The sequence below is a fragment of the Leiobunum rupestre genome, chromosome 1, assembly GCF_980474605.1.
Source record: "Leiobunum rupestre chromosome 1, qqLeiRupe1.1.hap1, whole genome shotgun sequence".
NCBI classification, from domain to species: Eukaryota; Metazoa; Arthropoda; class Arachnida; order Opiliones; family Sclerosomatidae; genus Leiobunum; species Leiobunum rupestre.
In genome coordinates, this window is record NC_143384.1 from 23,594,148 (window position 1) to 23,618,204 (window position 24,057).

At 36.7% G+C, this 24,057-nt stretch overlaps 2 protein-coding genes across 2 annotated transcripts; one reads left to right on the forward strand and one right to left on the reverse strand.

The window, feature by feature from the left end:
- The first annotated feature begins 695 nt into the window (after window positions 1–695).
- Window positions 696–2,024, forward strand: Sting (transmembrane protein sting). The gene has a single exon (XM_090177170.1). The coding sequence runs from the start codon at window positions 809–811 to the stop codon at window positions 1,769–1,771; it is 963 nt and encodes a 320-aa protein (XP_090033296.1). The 5' UTR covers window positions 696–808; the 3' UTR covers window positions 1,772–2,024.
- On the reverse strand, window positions 1,944–10,436 carry LOC149961890 (CMP-sialic acid transporter-like). Its single transcript, XM_090177157.1, has 6 exons — window positions 10,353–10,436; window positions 8,017–8,177; window positions 7,602–7,948; window positions 7,317–7,536; window positions 7,086–7,262; window positions 1,944–2,438 (listed from the first exon to the last, which is right to left on the reverse strand). Exons 1-6 carry the CDS (start codon window positions 10,373–10,375, stop codon window positions 2,179–2,181), a joined length of 1,188 nt encoding a protein of 395 aa, XP_090033283.1. The 5' UTR covers window positions 10,376–10,436; the 3' UTR covers window positions 1,944–2,178.
- Window positions 10,437–24,057: the final 13,621 nt, after the last annotated feature.

The following is a 24,057-nucleotide window of genomic DNA, read 5'->3' on the forward strand; positions in this document are numbered from 1 at the left end:
TCTCCTATTATTTGGAATTATTAAACTGGTCACCTTCTGTTTTTTTTTTGTTATTATTTCGAATTAATAAACTGGACACGGTGACCAGTGACCCCCCAAATTTTTTATAAATAAACTGGTCTGAGCAATTAATTAACTGGTCTTTGACCACCTGACCACCGTTATTTCCAAGGCTGGTCGGGTGTTAGCGCTGTTGGACGGGTTTTTCGCATAGAGTAATGTCCTGGATTTATCATTATTTGGCCCATGTTTAAAGTAAACAGTAGCGACTCGCGAGTCACGAGTGTAGCGGTTGTAGTTAAATTTTTTTCATAAAAGGTTACAAAAAACTTTAAAAAAGTAACACTATCAAAATTTGGAAAAGTGAGGCTTGAAATTAGGTAAATTTTTCATTCGGTACAATATTACTAAATAACTAAAATTAAATCTTAATTACATAGGCCTTGGCAATTACATTGTCACTTTGGATGAAAAGCAAATTAAAATGATTCAAGTCCAAGGTCGTAGGAAATGTTTGATAAGGACTCATATTTTGGCAAAATCAAAAAGGAGGTAACTTTACATTGTATCCTGCAATGTAAGCATCACTCAAATTATGGGGCAAAAAAATGCAAAGCTGTTTTGCTTAAAGAATGACGAGCTGCCAATTTCAATATCTACGAAACAAACTTCTGAGAACTTAAGGTTTGACAGGACAGTATTCAGATGTATTGTCATCTTTATAGCGCTATTTATTCCTTTGTTTCCACTTTTAACAACTGTGCCAAAGTTACAAATTAATCACTCTAATATTACCAGCAATAACGAAATGCCTGTCAATTTGGTGTATGATTATGAAACTCCTAAGCCATTTGATTTCAAATCAGCCTTAATGAATTGTTTACCAATCTTGCACCCATTCTTTTTTTCATTTTCTCTGTTTTACGTTTTAAATTTTGCTGTCCATTTAATTAAGGAGAGAAAATATTTTATGTACCGATATGAAAATTTCAACACCATGTTAAAAAATGTGTGTAATAACCACCCCAACTACCGTATTGCAATATTTACTTTGTGTGTAACACTATCCATAACGTGGTTTTGTGCAAATTTTGATATTTTATGTGTACTATTTTGTTTTAGTATGTGTATAATGATACACTATAATCCAATTACGTGGGACGAGTGGCGCAAAATACAAAAAATTCAAAAACTAGACCAGAGTCGCGCTTTAGCTGAATGGTATTATCATGGATATTTAAAGCATGCATTATCTCCAGATACAGAAGAACCATTTAAATCACGAACGCGATCATTTGAAGAAGCTGAAGGGGTGATAATTCATGTGCATAAACTTTTAATCTTAATGCCCACATCATGTTTTGTTCATGATAATTTGGCTGACAGTGACCCAAAAATTGAATATTGTAAAAATATGTTAGACCTGAGCTCGGCCAAAGTGTCTAATAGATCTTATAGAATGTCTGTTTATAGAGTTAAAACCAAAGAAGGGAAATTTCTTAATTTCTTAGCTGAAATTGCGACTCCACTAAAAAATGTATTTGATTGTCATGTTCCTAAGTTTTCACTGAGTAAAAGTGAAAAATGTGAATTAGTCAGCAACTTTTATCTCCATTTAAAAAAAGTTTTAGATAATAATTTAAAATTAGCTGGTACATATATTCTTGTGCCATACAAAGACAATAATGAAAATACTGTTGAACTATCTGAACTTATTTTAAATGTTATTGAGCAAGAGATTGAACTGACTGATGTAGTTACTAACTTTTAACTATTAAATGCAAAGACCCACTCAAGATTAATTACATTGCAGTGGCTAGTAATCTAGTAAGAGAAAGTAATTTAATTGCTCCACTGAATTAAAATTAAGCAAACCGGTGAAATGAAGTATTACCAAATTATAACAATGTTCTTTGCTGTTATTTTTAAATATAAAATATTTTATTGTTAAAAACAATTTTTTTTAAATATGAAATATTTTTTTTTAACTTGTGGTATACTCTTTTTAATTGTAACAAGAGTTGTTGTAAATAAAAATGTTTATTTAAAATTTGCATTAAGCCTTGAAAAGTACTATTTCAGATGCAGTTTAAATTAAAAGTGGCCAATAATAATTCTGACTAGATATGTCAAGATAGTGGGTTAAAAATAAGCTATATGGAAATTCAACTAGCATAACTACACTTTATGCCTCTGCTGAGAATATTTATTGTTATTGGCACAAACCTGCTCGTGCCACGGTGGTTTGCTAAATAAGTATACAGCCGTAACGACTAAAACACTACCAAATATAAAAGGGAGGCCTAAAGATGTTTTGAAAACCAGCGATGACCCAGCAGCAGTTAGTAGAATTCCCGCAGATGTGGCAAATGTTTTGTAGATATTGTCTAAGTACTTCATGACTAATGAGACGTACAAGCCACCAGCTGATTGCAATACTGTTATTTCAAGTAATATTTGCATTAGTTTAATACTCATAAGCTTATGTCAGCGCTGACTATCAACATGGTTTTGCATTTAATGAAGTACTTTAATCTATAATCAACTAAATTTAATAATACAGAACACACAATAAACCAATTTATAATTAACACTCACCAACATCAGTCCTAGATACTGGCATTGTTAAAAGTCAACATCTAAGACAATTGGGCCTTTAATTAAATTAGTTTCAGAAGGATGTAGTTCCATGGGCAGTCAGGGTCTGTCCATTTTTTATGAAACTCTTGTGCATTGGTCCAAAGTAAATAATTATCAAAATTATTAGCCAAAAAATTTCATAGGATCATGAGTTACACTCATTTGAAAAAAAAAAAACAGATTAACTTTTAGTTTTTGACTTTTCGCTAACTTTTAAAAATATTTTAATATTAAAATTATGTATTCTGCTTTTATCTTGACATTTATTAAGAATGTAGGAAACTGTGTGGCAAACAATGTTAATATCTATAAGCAGTTCTCAAAATGGACCAGAATGCCATTCAGTTTCATAAAAGTGGTTTGTCATATCGTCAGTGGCGTAGGAACAGGGGGGGGGTACAATGTACCCCCTGGAAATTGGAAAGGGACGCCAAATTGTTTTAGAGGGGCTCCAAATTTAGCATCCAAGCTGTACCCCCTTAATCCAAAACGTTCCTACGCACCTGCATATCGTTCTGGTTTGTAAAGATAATTTTTTATTGCACAGCTCCCATTTTCCAGAATAATCAGAAGCTTTGAAAGGAAACATGTTCTGGTTCATGAATAAGTCCATTTCGAGCACTGTAATAAGTAGATTTTGCATAATGGACCTCTAAGGACTAAAATAGTTCACTACGAAAAAGGTAAAACACTAATTGCTTTGAAAAAACTTTGGCAAGGGTTTTCAGAAAATATTTACATCCATTTATAAAAATTACTTTGCTTTTCTTTTCCTCCGCTAATAACCGGTTTTAAAATTTCTTTTTTATAACTGAGTAAACGACAGTAAATACCAATATTTTAGCAACACATAATTAACCTTACGAAAACTCAAAAAATATTTTTTCAAAACTAAGATCTTTAGTGTAAATGATTCCTCAAAAAAGTCATTTTAACGACCAAATAACTATGGATATAAAAATTTTCTAAAAAATCTTGGGATTTTTTAACAATAGGTACTTTTGTTTTTTTTGTGCTTTTTTGGTTTGCTATTTGTCAAGGATTACAGTAATGCGAAAAGTTTTAACCGCAAGTTATTATTTAAAAAGATATGATCAATGTAAAATTGCTACTTGCTAGCAATTTTTACAAAGGAAAATACGACATATTTCGAGATTTCTGTATGTGTTGGATGAGGTAGGACTGTTGACGAGGACGATTCTTTAAATTACTAGATTTTAATACTTTTTGGATAAAGTAGGACGGATGACGAAAAAGAAAAAGGCTGAAATACAAAACAGTACTAACTTTTAAGGGTTGGGGATTTTTCCGGTATTTCAACGCATTTTAGCCTTTTTTAACCATACTATGTCATATTATATGTCGTCTGTATGATGTTGACTTATACAATGTCGAATGTATTCTAAGTATTGGCGCCTAACGGCGCCGCGCACTCGCTTCGCTCGAGCGCTGGGGGCGCGCGGCGCCTCCCCAACCCCATACTAAAAAAAGCTATGGGCCATCTATAACGCAACCTAGAGGACAGCACCAAGCCTGACGCATCAAGTATCGTCAACCCGATATTAATCCAACCTAATAATATAAATAACCTAACCCATTATCCCCGCCAAAACCCCTAAAATGCATTGAAATACGGCGAAAATACCCGAAATAAAAAAGAAAGTTAGTATGTTTTGCATTTCCACATTTTCTTTTTCGTCATCAGCGCCACGTTATCCACAACGCACTAAAATCTAGGAATTTAAAGAATCGTCCTAGGGAAAATTCACTGCAAAAGGTCAATGTTTAAAAATGCATATCTTTGTTAATATTCATTTTGGCCAAAATAAAATGAAAATTAAAGTAATCCCCATATTGCCCTCTATCCAAAAAAATATATAAAAAATCGGGTGGGGGCAGCTATTCTACACTTAACCCAAAATTGCTGGCAAATAACAATTTTATATTTATCATATCTTTCTAAATAATAAATTGCGGTTAAAACTTTTCGCATTACTGTAATCCTTGACAAATAATAAACAAAAAACAATAACAAAACCAAAAAAGCCGTAAACAAATTTCGGTTTGCACACGTTTTAAAAATTTAGTAATATCTTGTCGTTAAATCTAATTCGTCATCAGTCCTACCTTATCCAACAAGTACAAAAATCTCGAAATATGTTGTATTTTCCTAGGTAAAAATTGCTGGCAAGTCACAATTTTAAATTTATCATAACTTTCTAAATAATAAATTTCGGTTAAAACTTTTTGCATTATTGTAATCCTTGACAAATAATACATCTAAAAAAATAAACAAAACCCAAAAAAAACAAAAGTACCTATTGTTAAAAATAGCCAAAATCTTCATGAAAGGTATTTAGGAAAGTCATTCTCAAAGATATTGATAGCAGACAAAAAGAAAACTATCTTTACAGGTCCATTGGCAAACCACTATTAGTCACAGTTTTTAGGATTTAACCTTATTGTGTTTGCCACAAAATTCAGTATTCCTATAATGATTAATGAAACAAGACTATAGATTAATATGTAATGTTAATATAAAATTTTCACTGCTAAAAGCTACTTCAGTAACCAAATAATTAAACATTTTATCCAATAATATAACTAACTATAGATTTTGGACCCTGATTGCTAATGGGATTTCCTTGTAGAAAAGTCCCTTCCCTTATATCTTGTTCTTGTTTATCATTTCATTTGAAATAGCAAAAATTTAAGCCGGCGAAATTTACTTGGTAAATCCAACGCGCGATTTGGAAGTTTTGGTTTCGGTTTGAAAACATCGCGCATGCTCAGAGCTTAAATTAGCCATCAATCTCGCGCTGGACATAAGTAAAACTAAAATTACTTTGGAAACGTATCCCAAATTGCCATATATTAAAATTACGCTTTTTATTTCTAATTCCAAATAACCAATCCCATAATACTCAGAATAAACCAAACCAAAACGTGTACAGACCTCATTTTTTTCACTATTAACTAAAGAGTCCAAGCAAGTGTTTTATTATTCAATTCCATAATTATTTTTTCTATGGACTTGGGACTTGTTTAAATAGAGCCACATAGCGGCCAACACGAGAAAAGTACTTACCTACATTTCCCTATGGAAATTAACATGTAGAAATTGCAGATTTAATGTTTGAAAAATTTTAAATATTAAAAAATTATTTAAAAAAAAAGGTATATTGGGTAAATTCAAGTTAATTTGGGTAATACGTGTAAATTAGGGAAAAAATAAACATATAAATACAAGTAAATTTGGGTTATATTATTTAAAATGGGTAAAAACAAAAGTATGACTAGACTTTTGTAGGAAGTCTTATCAGACTTTTGATAAAAATGGGTATATGCCAGTGGCGTAGCTGAGAACTCAGAGCCCCCCCTCGCAAAAATCTCTATGAGGCCCCCCTATTTAATTTTTTTTATGGTTAGTGGGGCACCCCCCCTCCCCCCCCCGCACCGTGGGCCCTGCGGACCATCAGCTACGCCACTGGTATATGCATGTACATTTTGGTAAATGTTATTAAAATGTGTAAATTAGGTCAATGCAAGTGAATTGCTTAAATCTAACCCAAATTAACCTGAATTTACCCAATGTACATTTTTTTTCAAACAGCCCTAAAAATCAGCAATTTCTCCATGTTAATTTCCAAAGGGAAAAGTAGATTTGTAGTAATCAAAAACATTATTGGTTGCCATGGCAAAACTAAAGCCCATTGAAACTTTTTCTTTTGGGAAATTTCAAGTTACATAAAGGTCTACTTATCTCCTGAATTTAAGCAAAATCTGTGAAAATCACCTCAGGTAAGTCTCCTTTTTAGTGGCACTTTTTTTAAAAGTTTTTGGGTTACTAAAATGAAAAGGCTCTAGTAAAAAGAAATACCCTACTGTTATCGTTAGTGTTATTTTGCAAAGATGGTATAACATAAATATCCACTGTATATTTGTTTTGGGTACAAGGTAAAATGCAAAACCATGATTTAAATTTAAATACAAGGTTATTTTTAGGGCTGTGCGAGTAGTGGTTTTAGGAAATCTAGTCGGGTATCGAGTTCCAAATTTCTTTTCATCAAGTACTTGATTAAGAAGAAACTTTCTCTTATTCGAGTCGAGTAACTAAAAAAAATCTCAACGAATATAAAGTAACTTTAAATTAATATTTTTCAGCATTGAATTTAAATAAACCACAGTTTCCACAACTTTGTAGGCGCTGTTTATTGCCCCCCTAAAAAGTTGTAAAACCCCTCTTCGAACTTTGAAGCAACGAGGATAGAAAAAACAAAATACCCGAATATGCAATTTTGACGAGTATTCTCCAATTACTTATTTGAGGTCGAGTTCGTGTACTCGCCCACAAAAAATGCAGAGTACTCGATGATGTTAGAGTTCTCACACAGCCCTATTATTTTTAATAAATTAATTTATAGGTTTGAAAAAATTATACTAACCAATAACGATCCAAACGTATGGTGTGTAACCATAAAAAAACCCATTCTCAATAATATTCCCTCCATCGTTGACTAGCATGCCTAAACTAGAAGTAACGATGCCCCAACCATACATCTCAATATTTCTTATCCAGAATGAAGTTTTACTCCGTTTAAGCTGTTTTTCAAAATGAACACCTAAAATACGAAACTATTAAGAAACTATCAAAATTCCCAATTTTTTGTTCATACCTGCAAATCCTGCACAAATTGATATCACAACCATTGCAGCAATTGAGTGGTAGTAGCCGTTGTTATTTGAAACTGTGTTTATTTGAGTTGGGTCAATTTCAACAATAACAACTCCACAGAAGAGTATAAACAATGCCAACCATTGGATTGGAATTAAAACGTAACCTAAAATAATGCGCATAAAAAATGCTGTTGTGAATATTTTCCAATGAGTTAAAACCTACACGTAAAAAGTGAAAATGATAAATTTACAAAGTTGAATTCAATAATATTGAAATTTTTTACTTGATACATGGTAGGTTCCAAATTACCTAACACGAAGTAAACTAGATTATTTTGTAATGCGTAAACTGTTGCTGGAATACACATTTCTAATACTTCTTTCGGTTTGTTAACCATATCAGTTTTAAAAAGTTTCAAAACACATTGAATTCTGCCCCCGCAGTTCCAAGTGATGATGCATAGTGTTATTATCAACTTAACAATTTCAGCGAGAAATACAACAGTTGTAGGGTAATAACTGTGGTCCATTTGTGAATGGAGCCTTGAAGCCGCTGTCAGGATGTTATATGCTGCCAAGTTGAGGCACATAACCAATAGTAAAACAGTCTTAAAGATAAATTCATTGTGATCTGTAAAGTGGAGTCATATTATAGCTTACTCTCAGATAATTGTAATAATAATTTTAAAAAATACACACAAATATTGAACAAAATGGTTCTGAATATACTTCCGCGTGCATATTTCATTTGTCTAGACGTTTTCTCCCCAGAAGCTTGGTTTCCGTTGTTTATTGTATGGTTTTCTTCTGTGAATTCCTTTTCCTCTTCCGATTTGTCAAGGTTTAAATTGTTACCGACGCTAATGCAGACGACAAAAATTAACCAAGGCTTATGATTTAATCATTTAAATATTAACTTCCACCAAATTTCGTAAATTAAATATACTTAGAACTTAAATCTACAGCATAATACATCTAGATACCAACAATATTAACATTAAAATTACGATATTTACAAATTTATTTTAAATTTCAATAAACTGATGCCAAGGATAGCGTAACGCTGGCGGCCATAGTGTTACGATCAGCCTTGGAAATAACGGTGGTCAGGTGGTCAAAGACCAATTAATTAATTGTTCAGACCAGTTTATTTATTCAAAATTTGGGGGGTCACTGGTCACCGTGTCCAGTTTATTAATTCGAAATAATAACAAAAAAACAGAAGGTGACCAGTTTAATAATTCCAAATAATAGGAGATGACCTATTAATTCAAGGTTTATATCAATTTGGATTTCCCTATTCACTGGATTTCTATGTACAGCGACCCCTCTTACTACCGCCGGGGCCGCACGTCGAAGTTTTATGTAGAGTCCCTTCGCTGAAGTTCACTCGCATCCCTTGAACGAGTCGAACTGTCTAACAACCCTCTGGCCTCAAACCCTCAAATCCTCTAGTCTCGCTTTCCCCCGAGTACGGTAGGCTACCTGGCTACGCTGTAACGGACCGGGGACTCTGGAGTTACGGGGCCTAGAGAAATAGAGGTAATACGGTAAATTACGAGGGTCTTCTAGGCTCTGGTAGTAGTCTTAGGTGAGATAGTACTATATTGTAATATTTTGGTGGTACACGTAAAATAAAGTTAACTATTTTGAATACGTGTAAAGTTAATGTTACCAACATAATCTAACTTCTAAACATGTAGTATATGTTTTTAGGCCTATAAATGACATTATAACATTTTATATAAGACCAGTTTAATAATTCATAAGCTAGGGGGTCACTGGTCATAAGGACCAGTTTAATAATTCATATGCTAGGGGGTCACTGGTCATAAGGACCAGTTTAAAAAAAAACCTTATGTCCAAGGCTGGTTACGATCCTGGCAGCTCTGTCACTCTGTGATAAAAGGAGTCAAGGGTGCGTTTTCTAATAATTAACAGGTACCTCTGATTCTTCATATCGGTACTCAAAAATATGGGGAGAAACTAAACACATTCTCGAATATTTTTGAGATATTATTTATTTATTTCAGAAAGAGAGACCGTCAGTTAAGCCACCAATGCGGCTTTTCTAGTTTTCTACAGACATTTCTGTAAAAACATAGGCGTTTACATGGAATACAGGAATCAAAGTACGGCAAGAAATGACATGGCAACAACGTTAGTACACATTACCAAAAGTAAATAGGGGGAGAAAGTCTGGCACTTGGGTCCAACCGCACGACGTCTTATTTGAGGGGTAAAAGTTTTGGGCTTCGGAAATGACTTCCCCCTCGCCTCTTTACAGGGACACAAAGGTATCGGTTGTACTCCACCACGATGAAAAATAGTTCTCTATAAAATACGTGAATAATAAACTTTTGCTTTCGATAATTTGGTTAATTTAGTTCCTAAATAAAGTAGATATATGATAGAAACTAAAATGTGACCTTTTAAAAATAATAACACGACTTTTGAAAAGAAATAAACCGTAACTAGAAAAACGCTCACTTAAATCGTGGAGAGCGTGGCGCCATCTAAGGGCAGATATCGGAACTAATTGGTATATCTACGATGTTAAGGCATAACAATTTGCAAGTTTATTTTACAATTGATATAGTAATTATTAATTAAAATCAACCGTTATCGAAGGAAATAATGGTCAGCATTTGACAGAGAGACTATTTGAAATCGCGAGGCGGTGACATGGTTGCCAGGGAATAAAATTCTAAATTTTCATCTTGAGCGCGAACCGGAATACCACAAATGCACTACTTCGCGCGTAATGTGCTATCCTTATTGGTTAGAAATATCACGTGATCACTAGCTATTTAAAAAGGGTGTCAAGCATGGTGGAAGGTAAAATCTGGAGGCAGTGATATACTTTCTCCCCCTATTTACTTTTGACATTACACCTGAGGTGTACCATTAAGAAGGGTAACCAACATTTAACGGAACTAATCTTTATCGGCTATTATATGAATTTATTTCTGGAGGGAAAGTGTTCCACTCTCTCCGACGATAAAATTTAAGAAAATTACTCTAGAGATAATTACCATAGAGAGATCGGAATAAGCATAGAAATCTCATAGGTAACTAGAATGCTGCCGTCACTGCCGTGTAACTGGCAAATGGACCAAACGCCGTGGCAGACGATAGCCAGATCTCAGCCAATCAGAGCTCAAAGAGTGGTTCTGCCAAGAGTTGAACGTCACCAGAGATAATGACTTCACCTAGATCATTATTTTTCATTACGTTACCAAAACCGAATTTGATCATAATTCGTCAAATACGGCGCTCACGGCGAACCGAGGGGCTGACCACTCCCCGTAATCGGTGTACAACCCTGTAGCTTTGACTGCACTAAAATGATTACGTAAGTGAGTACAGATTTAGCACTACCAAAGGCTGTACTCATTTTCATATTTATGTAATCGGTGTACAGATTTTCAGAGAGTGATTACGCCCCGCGCGGCGAACGACAAGTTTTCTGCAGACATAACTTTTTTAATTATTTTTAATACTACTTTATTTACAAAAATGCCTTCACGGTGTTTTATTCCGTCGTGTAAAAAGCGTCGATATTCCGCAAGGTTTATAGAGAAATTTGTAGTATATTCCGGTCACGAAAATATGTAATTTTCAGGAAATAATCATTAGGCCTCGGCTAATAAACGGCGGGAAATTTAGATGTTTAGGCTTAATGTTTATGAAGCGCACCTGCCAATGAAACCTTGGATGAAACGGAGCTATCTTCTTTCAAATAGGTTTAAAGATTTCTTATTACAAATATATTTAAGAAAACAAATATTAAATGTAATACTTTTACGATTATATTTAAGTTATTACCCGCAAGCTGTTACGATCTCAAAATTGAAAAAAAAAACCCATCGAAATCCTACGGGAATAGTTGATTCTGAAATATTAGGTGGCTTTATTTCGCCTGTTCTGGGTTTTTTGAGCAGCTTCCAAAGTGAAGACCTATGACGTCATTTTACTCCAATTCTATCTTGACGAAAAAAACGAGTTGGAGTAAGAAGGGAGTAGTTAGAGGTTAAAGGTTATATATTTGTTTTGTTTTTAAGATGGCGACCGGTGGTGATATCATCTATATAGGACTCATTTTTCTTATTTATTTAATAATAATAATTATCAGCTAGGCTAATACCCAAGATACCACCTTAGGTCTAAGTCACCAAGCAACTTTTAAAGTCATTAAATAGCATTTAACAATTGTATATTCGTTATTAAAAGCTTGCCACATGTGAAGATGTTCAAAACCCGTTATGTTTTTGTGAAACGAAATTTAAGCAGACGAATTTTCTATATAAGCTAGATTACTCCCTCTACACCTCCTTTCGAGGAGGAGTAAAAAGTGTAACGTTTGAGCTCTGGAACAAGCGAACAAAATTCGGGACAGGGTAAATCTTACCCAGAGAACATGCGAATAAAACGTTTAAGGGTAAAAAGTTTACACTTTTTGTCCTGGGATCGGCGAAAAAAAACCACCTATTATTTCGACAAATACATGTACAAAAGAGTTAATTTTATGGGCGCGCGCTCTTGATATATTAGTAGATTGTGGCTCGCGCGATTGTGCACGCGCGTTGAAAATGAAAAATAAAGCGCGCGCTCAAATACTCTAACCATACAACAGAAAGTAACCAAATCATGTGACCACCGATCTTTTTCGGAATCACCTATTTCCCGAGCTTGGCTGTCGATTGCATCGTCGGCAATTGACTCCCGCGAGAATAGCAGAACCACTCTACGGCCTATCATTGGCTGAAGGTTCAAAACGAACTGGCGACAAGCTCGGCCGTAGGCGGCAGCATACTAGTTACCTATGAGATTTCTATGGGAATAAGTGCCCAAATGTATTCATTTCAAACATGAACATCGAATTAATCACCCATTTCTTCCATCTGGGACTATGATTGGCGGTCATTTTCGCTGACTCAGTTTAGTTTTATCGCTGAACAAGATCAGCGAGACAATCATATTTTTCCAATTGACGGATTTTGAAATGACGTTTTAGCGCGTGACACTACAGGTACATGTCTTGGGCACACAGCCTTCTTTGCGTGCTTTTTTGACCATAACATGTAGAGGTATTTTCACGCGCAAAATTAATTTTAAAAGCCGTCAATTCAAATCGTTGTTTTTTAAATAGTACCCGCGATACTAGCGACCCTAGTAGGAATTCGGGCAAACTCACGAATATCGCAATTTTCAAAGTGCTACCAAGAATGTATAGAAGTTACTAAGAATATTGGACTACAGAATTCTGATTCCCATCTTCGCAGCCTTTGGAGCTTAAATTCGTCTGCTTTCCCATTTAAGTTTGCTATGTGGTATAACCTTGAATGCCCCTTAAATGCAGACGAACTTTCTCCACAAAAGCTGTGAGGATGGTACCAGGGGTTAATGCTATGCTCAAATATTCTTAGTAACTTCAATACGTTCTTGGTGCTACGAACGTCCAATGTAATCATGCGCATTGCGCAAGGGGGAAATTAAGAACATGACGGAGAAGTTGAAAATTTTCATGGCCCCTCGAAGCAACAAACACAAAGGAGAACGCAGCTAGCCTTGTGTACAAATTCCACCGGACGAACCTTTACGCTGCACGTTTTACAGAAGGACAATAAAGGTGGGAAGACAATTTCCGAATTTCCCCCTTCCGAAGGGGGAGAGTTTCGTTTGGCCGACTTCTCATTTGGCCGACCACAAAATACACGTTACGCCGACTGTCCATTTGGCCGACTGCACATTTGTCCGACTGAGAAGTCGGCCAAATGGACTGCTCATTTGACCGACTGAACATTTGTCCGACTGTCCATTTGGCCGACTGAGAATTCGGCCAAATGGGCAGTCGGCCAAATGGACAGTGCATTAGACCGACTGCTCATTTTTCCGACTACTCATTTAGCCGACTGCTCGTTTGGCCGACTGCTCGTTTGGCCGACTGCTCGTTTGGCCGACTACTCGTTTGGCCGACTACTCATTTGGCCGACTACTCATTTCGCCGACTGCTCATATGTCATTTAGACGATACTAGGTGCGTTTGGCTAGGTACTGTCCTCTAGGTCGCGTTTTAGAAGGCCCAGCTTGGTTATAAAGAACGGGGCTGGGGGGGCGCCGGTCCGGCCCCCCCAGCGCTCGAGCGAAGTGAGTGCGCGGCGCCGTCAGGCGCCAATACTTAGAATACACTGCCCGTTCTATAAGTCAACCTAACACTAAAGACATAGATAAGGACAGGCTATAGTATAAGAGTCAGTGAAATGAGCAGTCGGTCAAATGAGCAGTCGTTCAAATGAGCAGTCGTTCAAATGAGCAGTCGGCCAAACGAGCAGTCGGTAAAACGAGCAGTCGGTAAAACGAGCAGTTGGCCAAACGAGCAGTCGGTCAAATGAGTAGTCGGACAAATGAGCAGTCGGTCAAACGGGCTGCTCATTTGGCCGACCAGAATTTCAGCTAAAAGAGTAGTCGGCCAAATGAGTAGTCGGCCTAATGAGTAGTCGGCCATATGGTCTGCTCATTTGGCCGACCGAAAAGTCGACCAAATGAGCTGTCGGCCAAATGGGCATTCGGACATATGAGCAGTCGGCCAAATGAAAAGTCGGCCAAATGCGGAGTCGGCCAAATGCACCCCACCCTCCGAAGGCAGCAGGCGCTAAAGCGTCTAACCAATGAAAAATGTACACAAGAAAATAAACGACTTTGGACGGGGTGCTGTGTTTATTGCTTCTAGATGGCACACTCTTTTTCTTCTATCATTTATTAATTTTACCATAAGCAAAGGCTTAGGCCAAATTTTTTACGATCACATACCCGTTATTAAGAGGTAGGTATTCAAAATCTGCACCTCCTAGTGGTTACGTCCTCAACTATACATTTCTGAAATAAATTTCGCGAACGGTTTTAAACTTAGAACCACGCGGGATAAATCTCCGTCGCGAGCCCTTATTTGCTATTTTATCGCTTAAAAATGTAAATTAACACTTCTCATGGCAAAATGATTCATCAGAACCTAAAACTGGCTATTAGAAATAAGAGTTGCGTATTTATTTTTCAAATTTGAGATTTAGACGCGTTTTGTGTGGCATTTATCAACCCGATTGTTTTTTTTTGTTTTTTTTTTAGTCGATTGTGACAATTTAGTCATCTCGTCCATTTGATTAAGCAGGGCAAGATTTGTGTAACGGCCACGCCAACGGGGGGATACGTGGGGACAGAGGTGAGGACACCCGTGGCGGAAGTATTCCGACCACCCGTTGGGGGATTGGTGGTCTTCCTCAAACGGCCATCCACAACCTCTGCCTCCCGGACGCTTGGGATTACAGGAGTACGCCACTACTCCCGGCCAACCCGATTGTGGCTGCTCTACCAAGTAAGATAATATTTTAGATGTAGAAATTTTGAAAAAGATGTCGCTACTGCCCTATCCTCGTACGTTAATTTTCTTATCTCCACTCTCCAGGACAACGCCGTTAACATGAGACCTTATACTTATGGGTACCCTATGACAGGCTTATGATTTTACCATCATATAACAGTTATTTTTAGTAGAGCAGCTGCGGCACCGTTCTTCACGCAGCAGCCGTAGATTTGGAGTTATAATTATGAAAAAAAATCATAATCAGAGCACAGAACGCGCTAAAGCTGCAGACGGTGTTTGACATCCAGTAGCGAAATGACTGTTATTGGTAAGCATTTCGCGACCGAAACGAGTCTAGGTGGCATAACGGCACTAGCATCTCCGAAGCTGCGCTTATGAGCTAGCGTCTGCTACAGTCAAATTAAAAAGTAATAAGAACTTTTTTTCTTAAATAAACTTATCAACATAAAAGCCAACGATGCAAAAACTATATTAAAATGCAAATATAATTATTTATATAGTAAAATCTACGAAGAAAGCAACTGCCGGCTCTATCATTGCCACCTGTATTATGAAAAGACCTCTGTTATTAGAGATGGCCATGAATCTATCCGATTCTTCGAAAAAAAGCGACTTTAGTGGAGAGCGTAGTGCCATCTATTAATGGCAAAGGAAGTTAAATTCAAAATAGCCAAATGATAACGTCGCCAGAGAGCCTTTGTAGGGGATTATATTTAGACAACTTGTACTCTATTTAGTGGGCTTTAACCTAAACCAAGAATGTATTTATTTATACTTAGGGATAATGAATATGTCGAGACTATCGAAAGACACGTTGAGGCCCTAACGCCGTCACGCGGAGGAGGGAGGAATACAAAAGGAGGCGGTCTTATTTTTTGCGTAACTCGCGCCAGCTTTTTACGTCAATCGCGTCGGGAAACGTTATTTTTAAGAAACCCATGAGATTGCAGTATTATTTGAATTGTTTTAAGCGGAGGAGCATACTGGGGTCCCAACGGGTGGAATTGGAGAAACGCTAAAAATAATCTCGACATATTCATTCTCCCTGAGTATAAATAAATACATTCTTGCCTTAACTATATATCCCATGAAAAAAATATTGTTTAAAATTACTCTAATTTATGTCATTGACCAATTTACAAACGATATAATCAACGCGAGGGATACCTATAAGTACCCGCCTTTTGGGTAAAAATGTAGCTTAACTAACTTGTTTTAATTTCGACAATAGCGACATCTGTTGAAAAACGAGCTACTTGACGTCGAGCCGACACTTACTTTAAATAGAAGCTATAAAATGTTCATATTTGTGATTTGTAACACAGAGCAATTACAAAGCACAGAATTGCCCATTTTTCTCTAATAATGTCAATAGGAGATGCTAGATCATAGGCGCTACCTAGGAAGAGTGTGGCACAGCAGCGTGACCTAGATTCGTTTCGACCGCGAATTTATACAATTCTCAAGTCAATACATAGTTTGCACCGAAGGGAGGGGCCAATAGTCTCCATGGAAACCGGGAGGGGGTCAAAAAGCTACTAAATAGGTCTCCATTTTGTTGGTTATCTCATTGCGGCGACAAAACTGACGAAAATAAGATTTATACGCTTTAAAGTTTTTAAAATAATATCGTTATGGGCCTTAAGCAAAACCAGATAAGATTTTAAACCCGGGATATTTAGCACTTTCGCCTCGCAGCAAGAGGAGCCGGGTTCGATCCCAGCTTGTGGCACTGGGTGAAAACTCGGAACAAGTCCTTCCGCGTTGAGTTTGCAAGTTCTCTCCCCACTGGTTTAAGGGGTTTTCCCCCGAGTTCTTCGGTTTCCCCTTCCATAAAAACTTGTCTAGGTTAACGGTAATAGTTAGTGTAGGGAGCTGTTGGCTCGATCTCGTGGCATGCAGGGCTTGCCACCACCCTCCTACGCATTGTAACCCGGCCACCTGATTTAAGGGCTTCAAAAGTCGCATGATGACTTAGGCCTAAGGTGGTGCCTTGGGTATTCCTAGCTGATTATTATTATTATTTTATTAGTTGGCAAAGTTTATCAAATTACTAAATTAGGCCTTTGTGGTGAACCCTTTTACAATTACCTCCGGTATCGAATAAAATGAAAATTTTCGGTCTCTCTTTCTAATTGAACTAATCGAACAATTTTGAACAAGGCAGGTAACTCTTTTTAACGTGAAACTAAATCATTTGAAAATAATTAAAATCCGCAAAACAGACGATTGAAATTGTTAACCCTCGCATATTAGTAAGAAATCTACACCAGCAAAATGGCGTTATTATAATTTTCATTCTTGCTCAAATTAAAAATATTACATATTTATTCTTGGTGCATATATCTGTACTTGGAACTGCGTTATTGATGACGTAGGGATGCAAACTATGTATAGTTCTTGTGCGTAATGTTACTCATCCAGAAGGAGTGAATTCATGGGCTATTTTGAAGCAATATAATTCAAGCTTATACGAATTATCCTTTTCAACTTACTTATCTGCTGAATTTTCGTCTACAAAGCACACGCTTCGTGTTTAAAAATGACAACTATTTTTCGCGGTATTTTCCAGGGCGTGTCCATGTTTTGTTTTCCCTTTTCAACCCCATCCGCCATTACGGGAACCGAAAGAGTGGATGGCCGACGAGCGGGAGGCGAGTAAGAGGGGTAAAATAAAGGCGCGAAAAAGAGTGTATAGCTCAGAGGCTTCTGGTGTAGATCGCAAGGTGGCAATATGTTATCTAAAAAAATAATTGGGAATAACCAAAAAAGACCAACTTCATAATTATTATAACACTGCCTCTCGTGACGCCAAAATTCGTAGCCGAAACGCTTCGAGGTATTGCGTCTTTTTCTAAGATCACAGTTACCACTCCTTTTATGGTGTTTTCTGTAGCTTTACCTTCATACAAACTGTTTTTACACATAGAAAATAATGTAAGAAAAGGAATGAAAACTAGACGCATTTATATTCTCCAGAGTACTTTAGACCCTAACTTCCGGTAATGTTTTGACTTATTATGCGTCTTGTATTTAAATATATATTAATAAGAAGTAATAATAATAATAATAATCAGCTAGACTAATACCCAAGGCACCAAACACATACATTTTAGAGCTTTTTCTTTAAAACAAGATTTTCTATTCCTCTTCTATATTTTCTCTTGCCTGTAGTTTGTGTTCGCGAATGGATGCCGTAAATGAACTTTAGATGACTTTAGGGAGTTCCCCAAAAACCAACATTCCAACAAAGGCAGCACCCAAAAAATACCAAACCACCATCAACAAAACACGAAACTAAATCGACACGTTTAAAATATGTATTATCAGAAGTACCGAATATATCCTAACGCAAAATCTATTGGGCGCCATTTTCCCGCCAAACTGTGGATTTGTACACTGAATCACGGCTCAAAATTACATTTCCTAATTATGTAAAATGTTAAAGTTACACTCCGTAGGAATATGCACTAATTAATAAATCATTTTCTCTGTAATAATTTTAGAAACTTGCTATTTGATGAACTTTGCACTATGTTTTCTTCGAAAGAGCATTTTGAAAAATCAGTGTTAAGTAAGGAAGTTGGGAACCAGCGTAGATCAAATCAAATCAAATCAAATTTTATTGCTGTTAGTATAATCATAATTTTTTGTTAGATATTTGCAAGGTGCATGTTTCGATCGATTAACATTAACTTTTCTCGTAAGAGTTAAATTTAAAAATGCGTACCTTTTGAGATCCATTTTATCTGCTATCCTTATTAACTTTAAATGGTTTTTACGCTACTACACTGTAGAGGCTGGTTAAAACGCCATAAAACAGCTTTATTTTTCAAAGTGTTTCTACCTGAACTCATTATATTTGATGGGTATAATATTTCGACATAAATTTACCCTTAAAAGGTAGACATTAACAAAAGCCCTATTCTTCAAACTGCGTCGGCCGCACTGCCGTGCAAAGCGCAAAAGCATTAACGACCAAATTTTCGATTTACAGATTTTGATTTTATTTCACCTTATTTTATACGTTAAATTCAATTTTGAACTAATTTTCGAATTTAAAATTTTTGTTCTTAGACAAATGACTTGTGGCACACGCATTATTTTAGGTTTTTGCATTATTTTCAAACCAAAAACGCATTAATGTGTTTATTTTCTTTACAATTCAAATCAAGACGCATTTTTTTTCTAGTTTTAAGACATGGTTTTAATGATATTTCTGAAATATCATTTGGCCCGTAAATTGTTTAGTACCAGAATATAATTTGAGTTTGAAAAATCTAAGTCTACTATATAAACTTGAAAGAAGTAAGTTGGGGTATCTTAAGGCAAAGAAAGTTTGAATTTCGCGGGTTTTCTCCATATTTTGGTTTTGGTCGTTGATGCTTTTGTGCTTTGTACGGCAGCGCAGCCCTTCTACCGAGATAATTTAGCGGAAACGTTTCTACCCAAATACAAGACGTAACAAATATTTATATTACCATAAGTAACTTAATTTAAATAAATATGACACTTCCTATATCTCATTGTTTTAATGGTAAAATTTCCCGACCGAACCTTTTTTTTCGACACTGAACTTCTCGCCAAGCTCCGACTAGAACTCAGTAGTAGTATTATATTTCGCCTTTGGCATATTTAGACACTAGCAGTGTTGGGCACCGCTCATCTCATTGTGGGCGGATTTGTTATTATGAGCGAAAATGAGCGGTAAAATATCTTTTTAAAAGAGCGCAAAACAAAAATGAGTGGAGCGCCAATTTTACCGCTAAAAAAAAAGAGCGGTAAGAGAGGAGCGAAAGTTTTACCACTCAAGAAAGAGCGGAAAGAGAGGAGCGAAAATTTTGCCGCTCAAAAAAGAGCGGAAAGAGAGGAGCAAAAATTTTACCGCTCAAAAAGACGTGAGCGTGAGCGGCTCTTTGACGAAAATGCCCAACACTGGACACTAGGGGACTCTGTGTTGAGAACTAAATCTAGATTCTGAAAATCACTTCGGTGATAATTTGGTCCAACAGGCGCTTCAATAAATCTTCCTCCCAGGAAATCGCCAAGAAGTAATATTACCGAGAACCAGGACCCACAAGGTATTGTTTATATAGTGGTTGTTGAAATAATGGAAACTTTGCACCTATAAACAGAAGATCGTGTTTTTGCCAAGCCTTAATATGTCTAAAAATCTACTTGGTTAAAAGGGAACGCTTGTGGCTGCCCTTACCATTATTTCAACAAGCACTATATAAACAGTGACTTGCGGGTTCTGACTCTCGGAAATATTACTTCTTGGCGATTTCCTTGAAGGATGATTTATTGAATCGTCTATTGACATACTTTTGGTTGTTGTTATGTTTTTTTTATGATATTAGGCTTAACATCGGATTATTTTAATATTTGGGTGGAAATCTTTTCAATATCGGACACGGTGGCGCTAAAAGCCGTTAATAAGAACCAAGCTCGCAATCTAGTTTCGGGCGCAGCAGTTTATTTGTTCAAGGTTTCGTAGGCATTCCAGCTTGGGGTTACATAAGCCTATTTAATTTTTTTTAAATACGGTATTATTAAGATTTACAGAGATTATAGAATATTTACGATTTGGTTTTAGAATTATGCTAAATCAGGTTGGTCACGATTATTAAGATTTAGAGATTTAAGAATTTTTACGATTTGGTTTTAGAATTATGCTAAATCAGGTTGGTCACGATTATTAAGATTTAGAGATTTAAGAATTTTTACGATTTGGTTTTAGAATTATGCTGAATCAGGTTGGTCACGATTATTAAGATTTAGAGATTTAAGAATATTTACGATTTGGTTTTAGAATTATGCTAAATCAGGTTGGTCACGATTATTAAGATTTAGAGATTTAAGAATATTTACGATTTGGTTTTAGAATTATGCTAAATCAGGCTGGTCACGATTATTAAGATTTAGAGATTTAAGAATATTTACGATTTGGTTTTAGAATTATGCTAAATCAGGTTGGTCACGATTATTAAGATTTAGAGATTTAAGAATTTTTACGATTTGGTTTTAGAATTATGCTAAATCAGGTTGGTCACGATTATTAAGATTTAGAGATTTAAGAATTTTTACGATTTGGTTTTAGAATTATGCTAAATCAGGTTGGTCACGATTATTAAGATTTAGAGATTTAAGAATTTTTATGATTTGGTTTTAGAATTATGCTGAATCAGGTTGGTCACGATTATTAAGATTTAGAGATTTAAGAATATTTACGATTTGGTTTTAGAATTATGCTAAATCAGGTTGGTCACGATTATTAAGATTTAGAGATTTAAGAATATTTACGATTTGGTTTTAGAATTATGCTAAATCAGGTTGGTCACGATTATTAAGATTTAGAGATTTAAGAATTTTTACGATTTGGTTTTAGAATTATGCTAAATCAGGTTGGTCACGATTATTAAGATTTAGAGATTTAAGAATATTTACGATTTGGTTTTAGAATTATGCTGAATCAGGTTGGTCACGATTATTAAGATTTAGAGATTTAAGATATATTTACGATTTGGTTTTAGAATTATGCTAAATCAGGTTGGTCACGATTATTAAGATTTAGAGATTTAAGAATATTTACGATTTGGTTTTAGAATTATTCTAAATCCGGTTTGTTACCATTTTTAAATACTCCCACGAATTTGTAGTCTGATCTACAGATTTTATGTTAGATTTAAGGATGTTTTATAGCGTTTTCCATTTGATTGCTCAAGATTCGCTCTGAAACTGTCTCTGACGTCATAGATCTCGCCCCGATCGACTAGAGTAAAAAAGCAAATGGAACATTCCATGAACATATTCCCGCGCTTTGTTGTTTTTCGTCTGCTTCGCGTCTTGGTCTGCCATTTTGCCAAAAATCTAAAAGGAACACGCGGAAATTTGCTCCGATCTCGATCTCGATCCGTTGATCTGTCGAAATCGGCAGATTGGTTTTGGGCGATCTCGGAGCACGCGAGAGCGTGAAATGGAACACGTGAAACTTGATCGGAGCAGATCCGAGCACTCTAATGGAACATAAAATGTTGATCAGAGCGCTCGAGAGCAGTCAAATGGAAAACGCTATTAAGGATAAGAGAAAGTTTGTTGCAACTATATAGCTTCCGTTTACATGACACCTGGAAGATGATAATGCGCCGTTGCGCCATGTACCAAGAATTTAAGGGGGCTCACTGTTCAGGCTTTAAAAAGCGTTAATACTGGGAATAGCAAAATCACGGTTAATTTTAGTTCAATGTGGACAAACTTGGCGTCGCTGAAGTCGTTTTCCGACGTAGTTTCGTAGAGAAGCTGGAGCGAGCACGTTCAATTTTGACCAAATGGCGCCGTTGTTGTCGGTTAAATGATTAGGCTTGGTAAGTTTTAGACCTTTCATTTTTGAAATTGGTTCTTTAAAAGTTTAAGTAATGGTAATTGCCCATCGTGTTAAGTAAAAATAACTAGTAAGTCACATATGGCGGAGGTTTTTTTAGTCAAATTCCCTGGAATTCATTTCCTTTCTAAACTTAAAACTCTAATGAACTAAGCCTAACCTAACTTTCTCGCACGCACTGTCGCTTTAGCCGCGAACAAGCCTTTCGCAGTGGTAGTTGAACCGAATTCTTGAGGCGCTTCAAAGCGGATGATGTACCTCAGTAAGCCTTCCGATTTAGACCACGCCTGCCGTGTCAAAATATCGGGAATAGCGATTCCCCTTAGATTCTTGGTCCATGACTAGTCCAACTTCATCATCCATGAGAAAAACGCGGAAGTAGCGCGTAAGAGGACTCCGTGTGGTATTTAGAAGCCGTGGTCATAACAACTGGGGATTTAAGTCAGAGTGTTGGTTTCTAATTTGGCGCTGTTTCTGTCGGGGTCATTGTCAGGACATAACTGGCTGGGGCGAGAACGACCGGGGAGTATCGTACACATTCGGGGGTGACGTGGTGAGGTCGTTTCTGCAGAAGCACGACTGCACGCTGGTCGTCAGAGCGTACGGGGCTAGCCCCTAAAGTTCCAACCATGGACATTCTATAGAATGTCCTTGCTCCAACCTGTGTAGTATTTATAAACTGCGCTATGGAAAGTGGAGTGTTAGCCGAGCTTATTTGAAAAACCGAGCTCGGACCACTGGCGGATACAGAAACAACTCAAAGGGGGGGGGGGGGGGGCGCTAAAAGACATCTTGACTTACAGTTGTAATAACAAATCATCAAGTTACATGCAAAGCTAAAGCGTCAAGGGGGGGGGGCGCTCCCCATATGTATCCACCTCTAGCTCGGACGGAACCTACCTCATCTGGATAGGACTATAATAATAAGTCCAAAAGTAATCCATGATCGGGCACATCAGTTGAACATAATTCTTGAGGCGCTTCAAAGCGGCTGGTGTACCTCAATAAGCAAAGACTTTATATTCGCTTCGCTAAATAGATTGGCGTGTTCAATGGCTCAGCTTCCATACGATACCAGACGCTGGTCAATATTTTACGCGCGGTTCAGCATTGCTACTAGTGGCGCCTCTAACGGCTGGTCAAAGGCTTCTCCCGTGTTTCGAAAGTGTTCACAGATTTTTTGTATGAGACACCTGTTTAATAAGCGAAGCGTAGATACAGGGTGTCTTCAAGAATTTGAAGGAGTTGTAGGGGGTGAGTTGAAAAGTATGCTGGATTTTCCCCATTTTCCTACGATGAGTGAAAAGAGCGCCAGAGAGTTTCAAAGTGTGGCTTACTAGCCCCTGGAAGTAGACTGCAACAAGCGCAAACCCAAGCAGCAGGGAAACGCGAACACTAAGGTTTGGGTTCGTGTGATAGGTGAAAAAGGACTTAGCAAACAAATCGAGGTAACCAGCGTAAAAAAGTGAACTTAAACAGTATTTAAAGTCCCTGCTGCTTGGTTTTGCGCTTGTTGTAGCCTACTTCCAGGGGCTAGTAAGCCACACTTTGAAGCTCTCTGGCGCTCTTTTCACTCATCGTAGGAAAATGGGGGAAAAACAGGCATACTTTTCCACTCACCCCTACAACTCCTTTAAATTTTTGAATAACCTTTTGAAACACCCTGTATACTCTTTGTCAATAAATCTTCTGATTTAGGCCACACCTACCGAGTCAAAATATTGGGAACAGTGAGTCCCCTTAGATTCTTGGACCATGCTTGCGCGAACAACGCATCAACAAAGTTGGCTTGATTCTTATCTGTAGTTGATTATCATCATGGCAACTATGGAGCAAATTTTTTCGGAGTCCCGGCAGGAAGTGGGTAAACACTATTGAATACGCGAGAGGCAGTTATTTCGAAACTAGGAAAAAATCGCGTCAACATAGTCCTAAAATATAATAATAAAGGAAAATACGCATACAAAATAGTGCTACT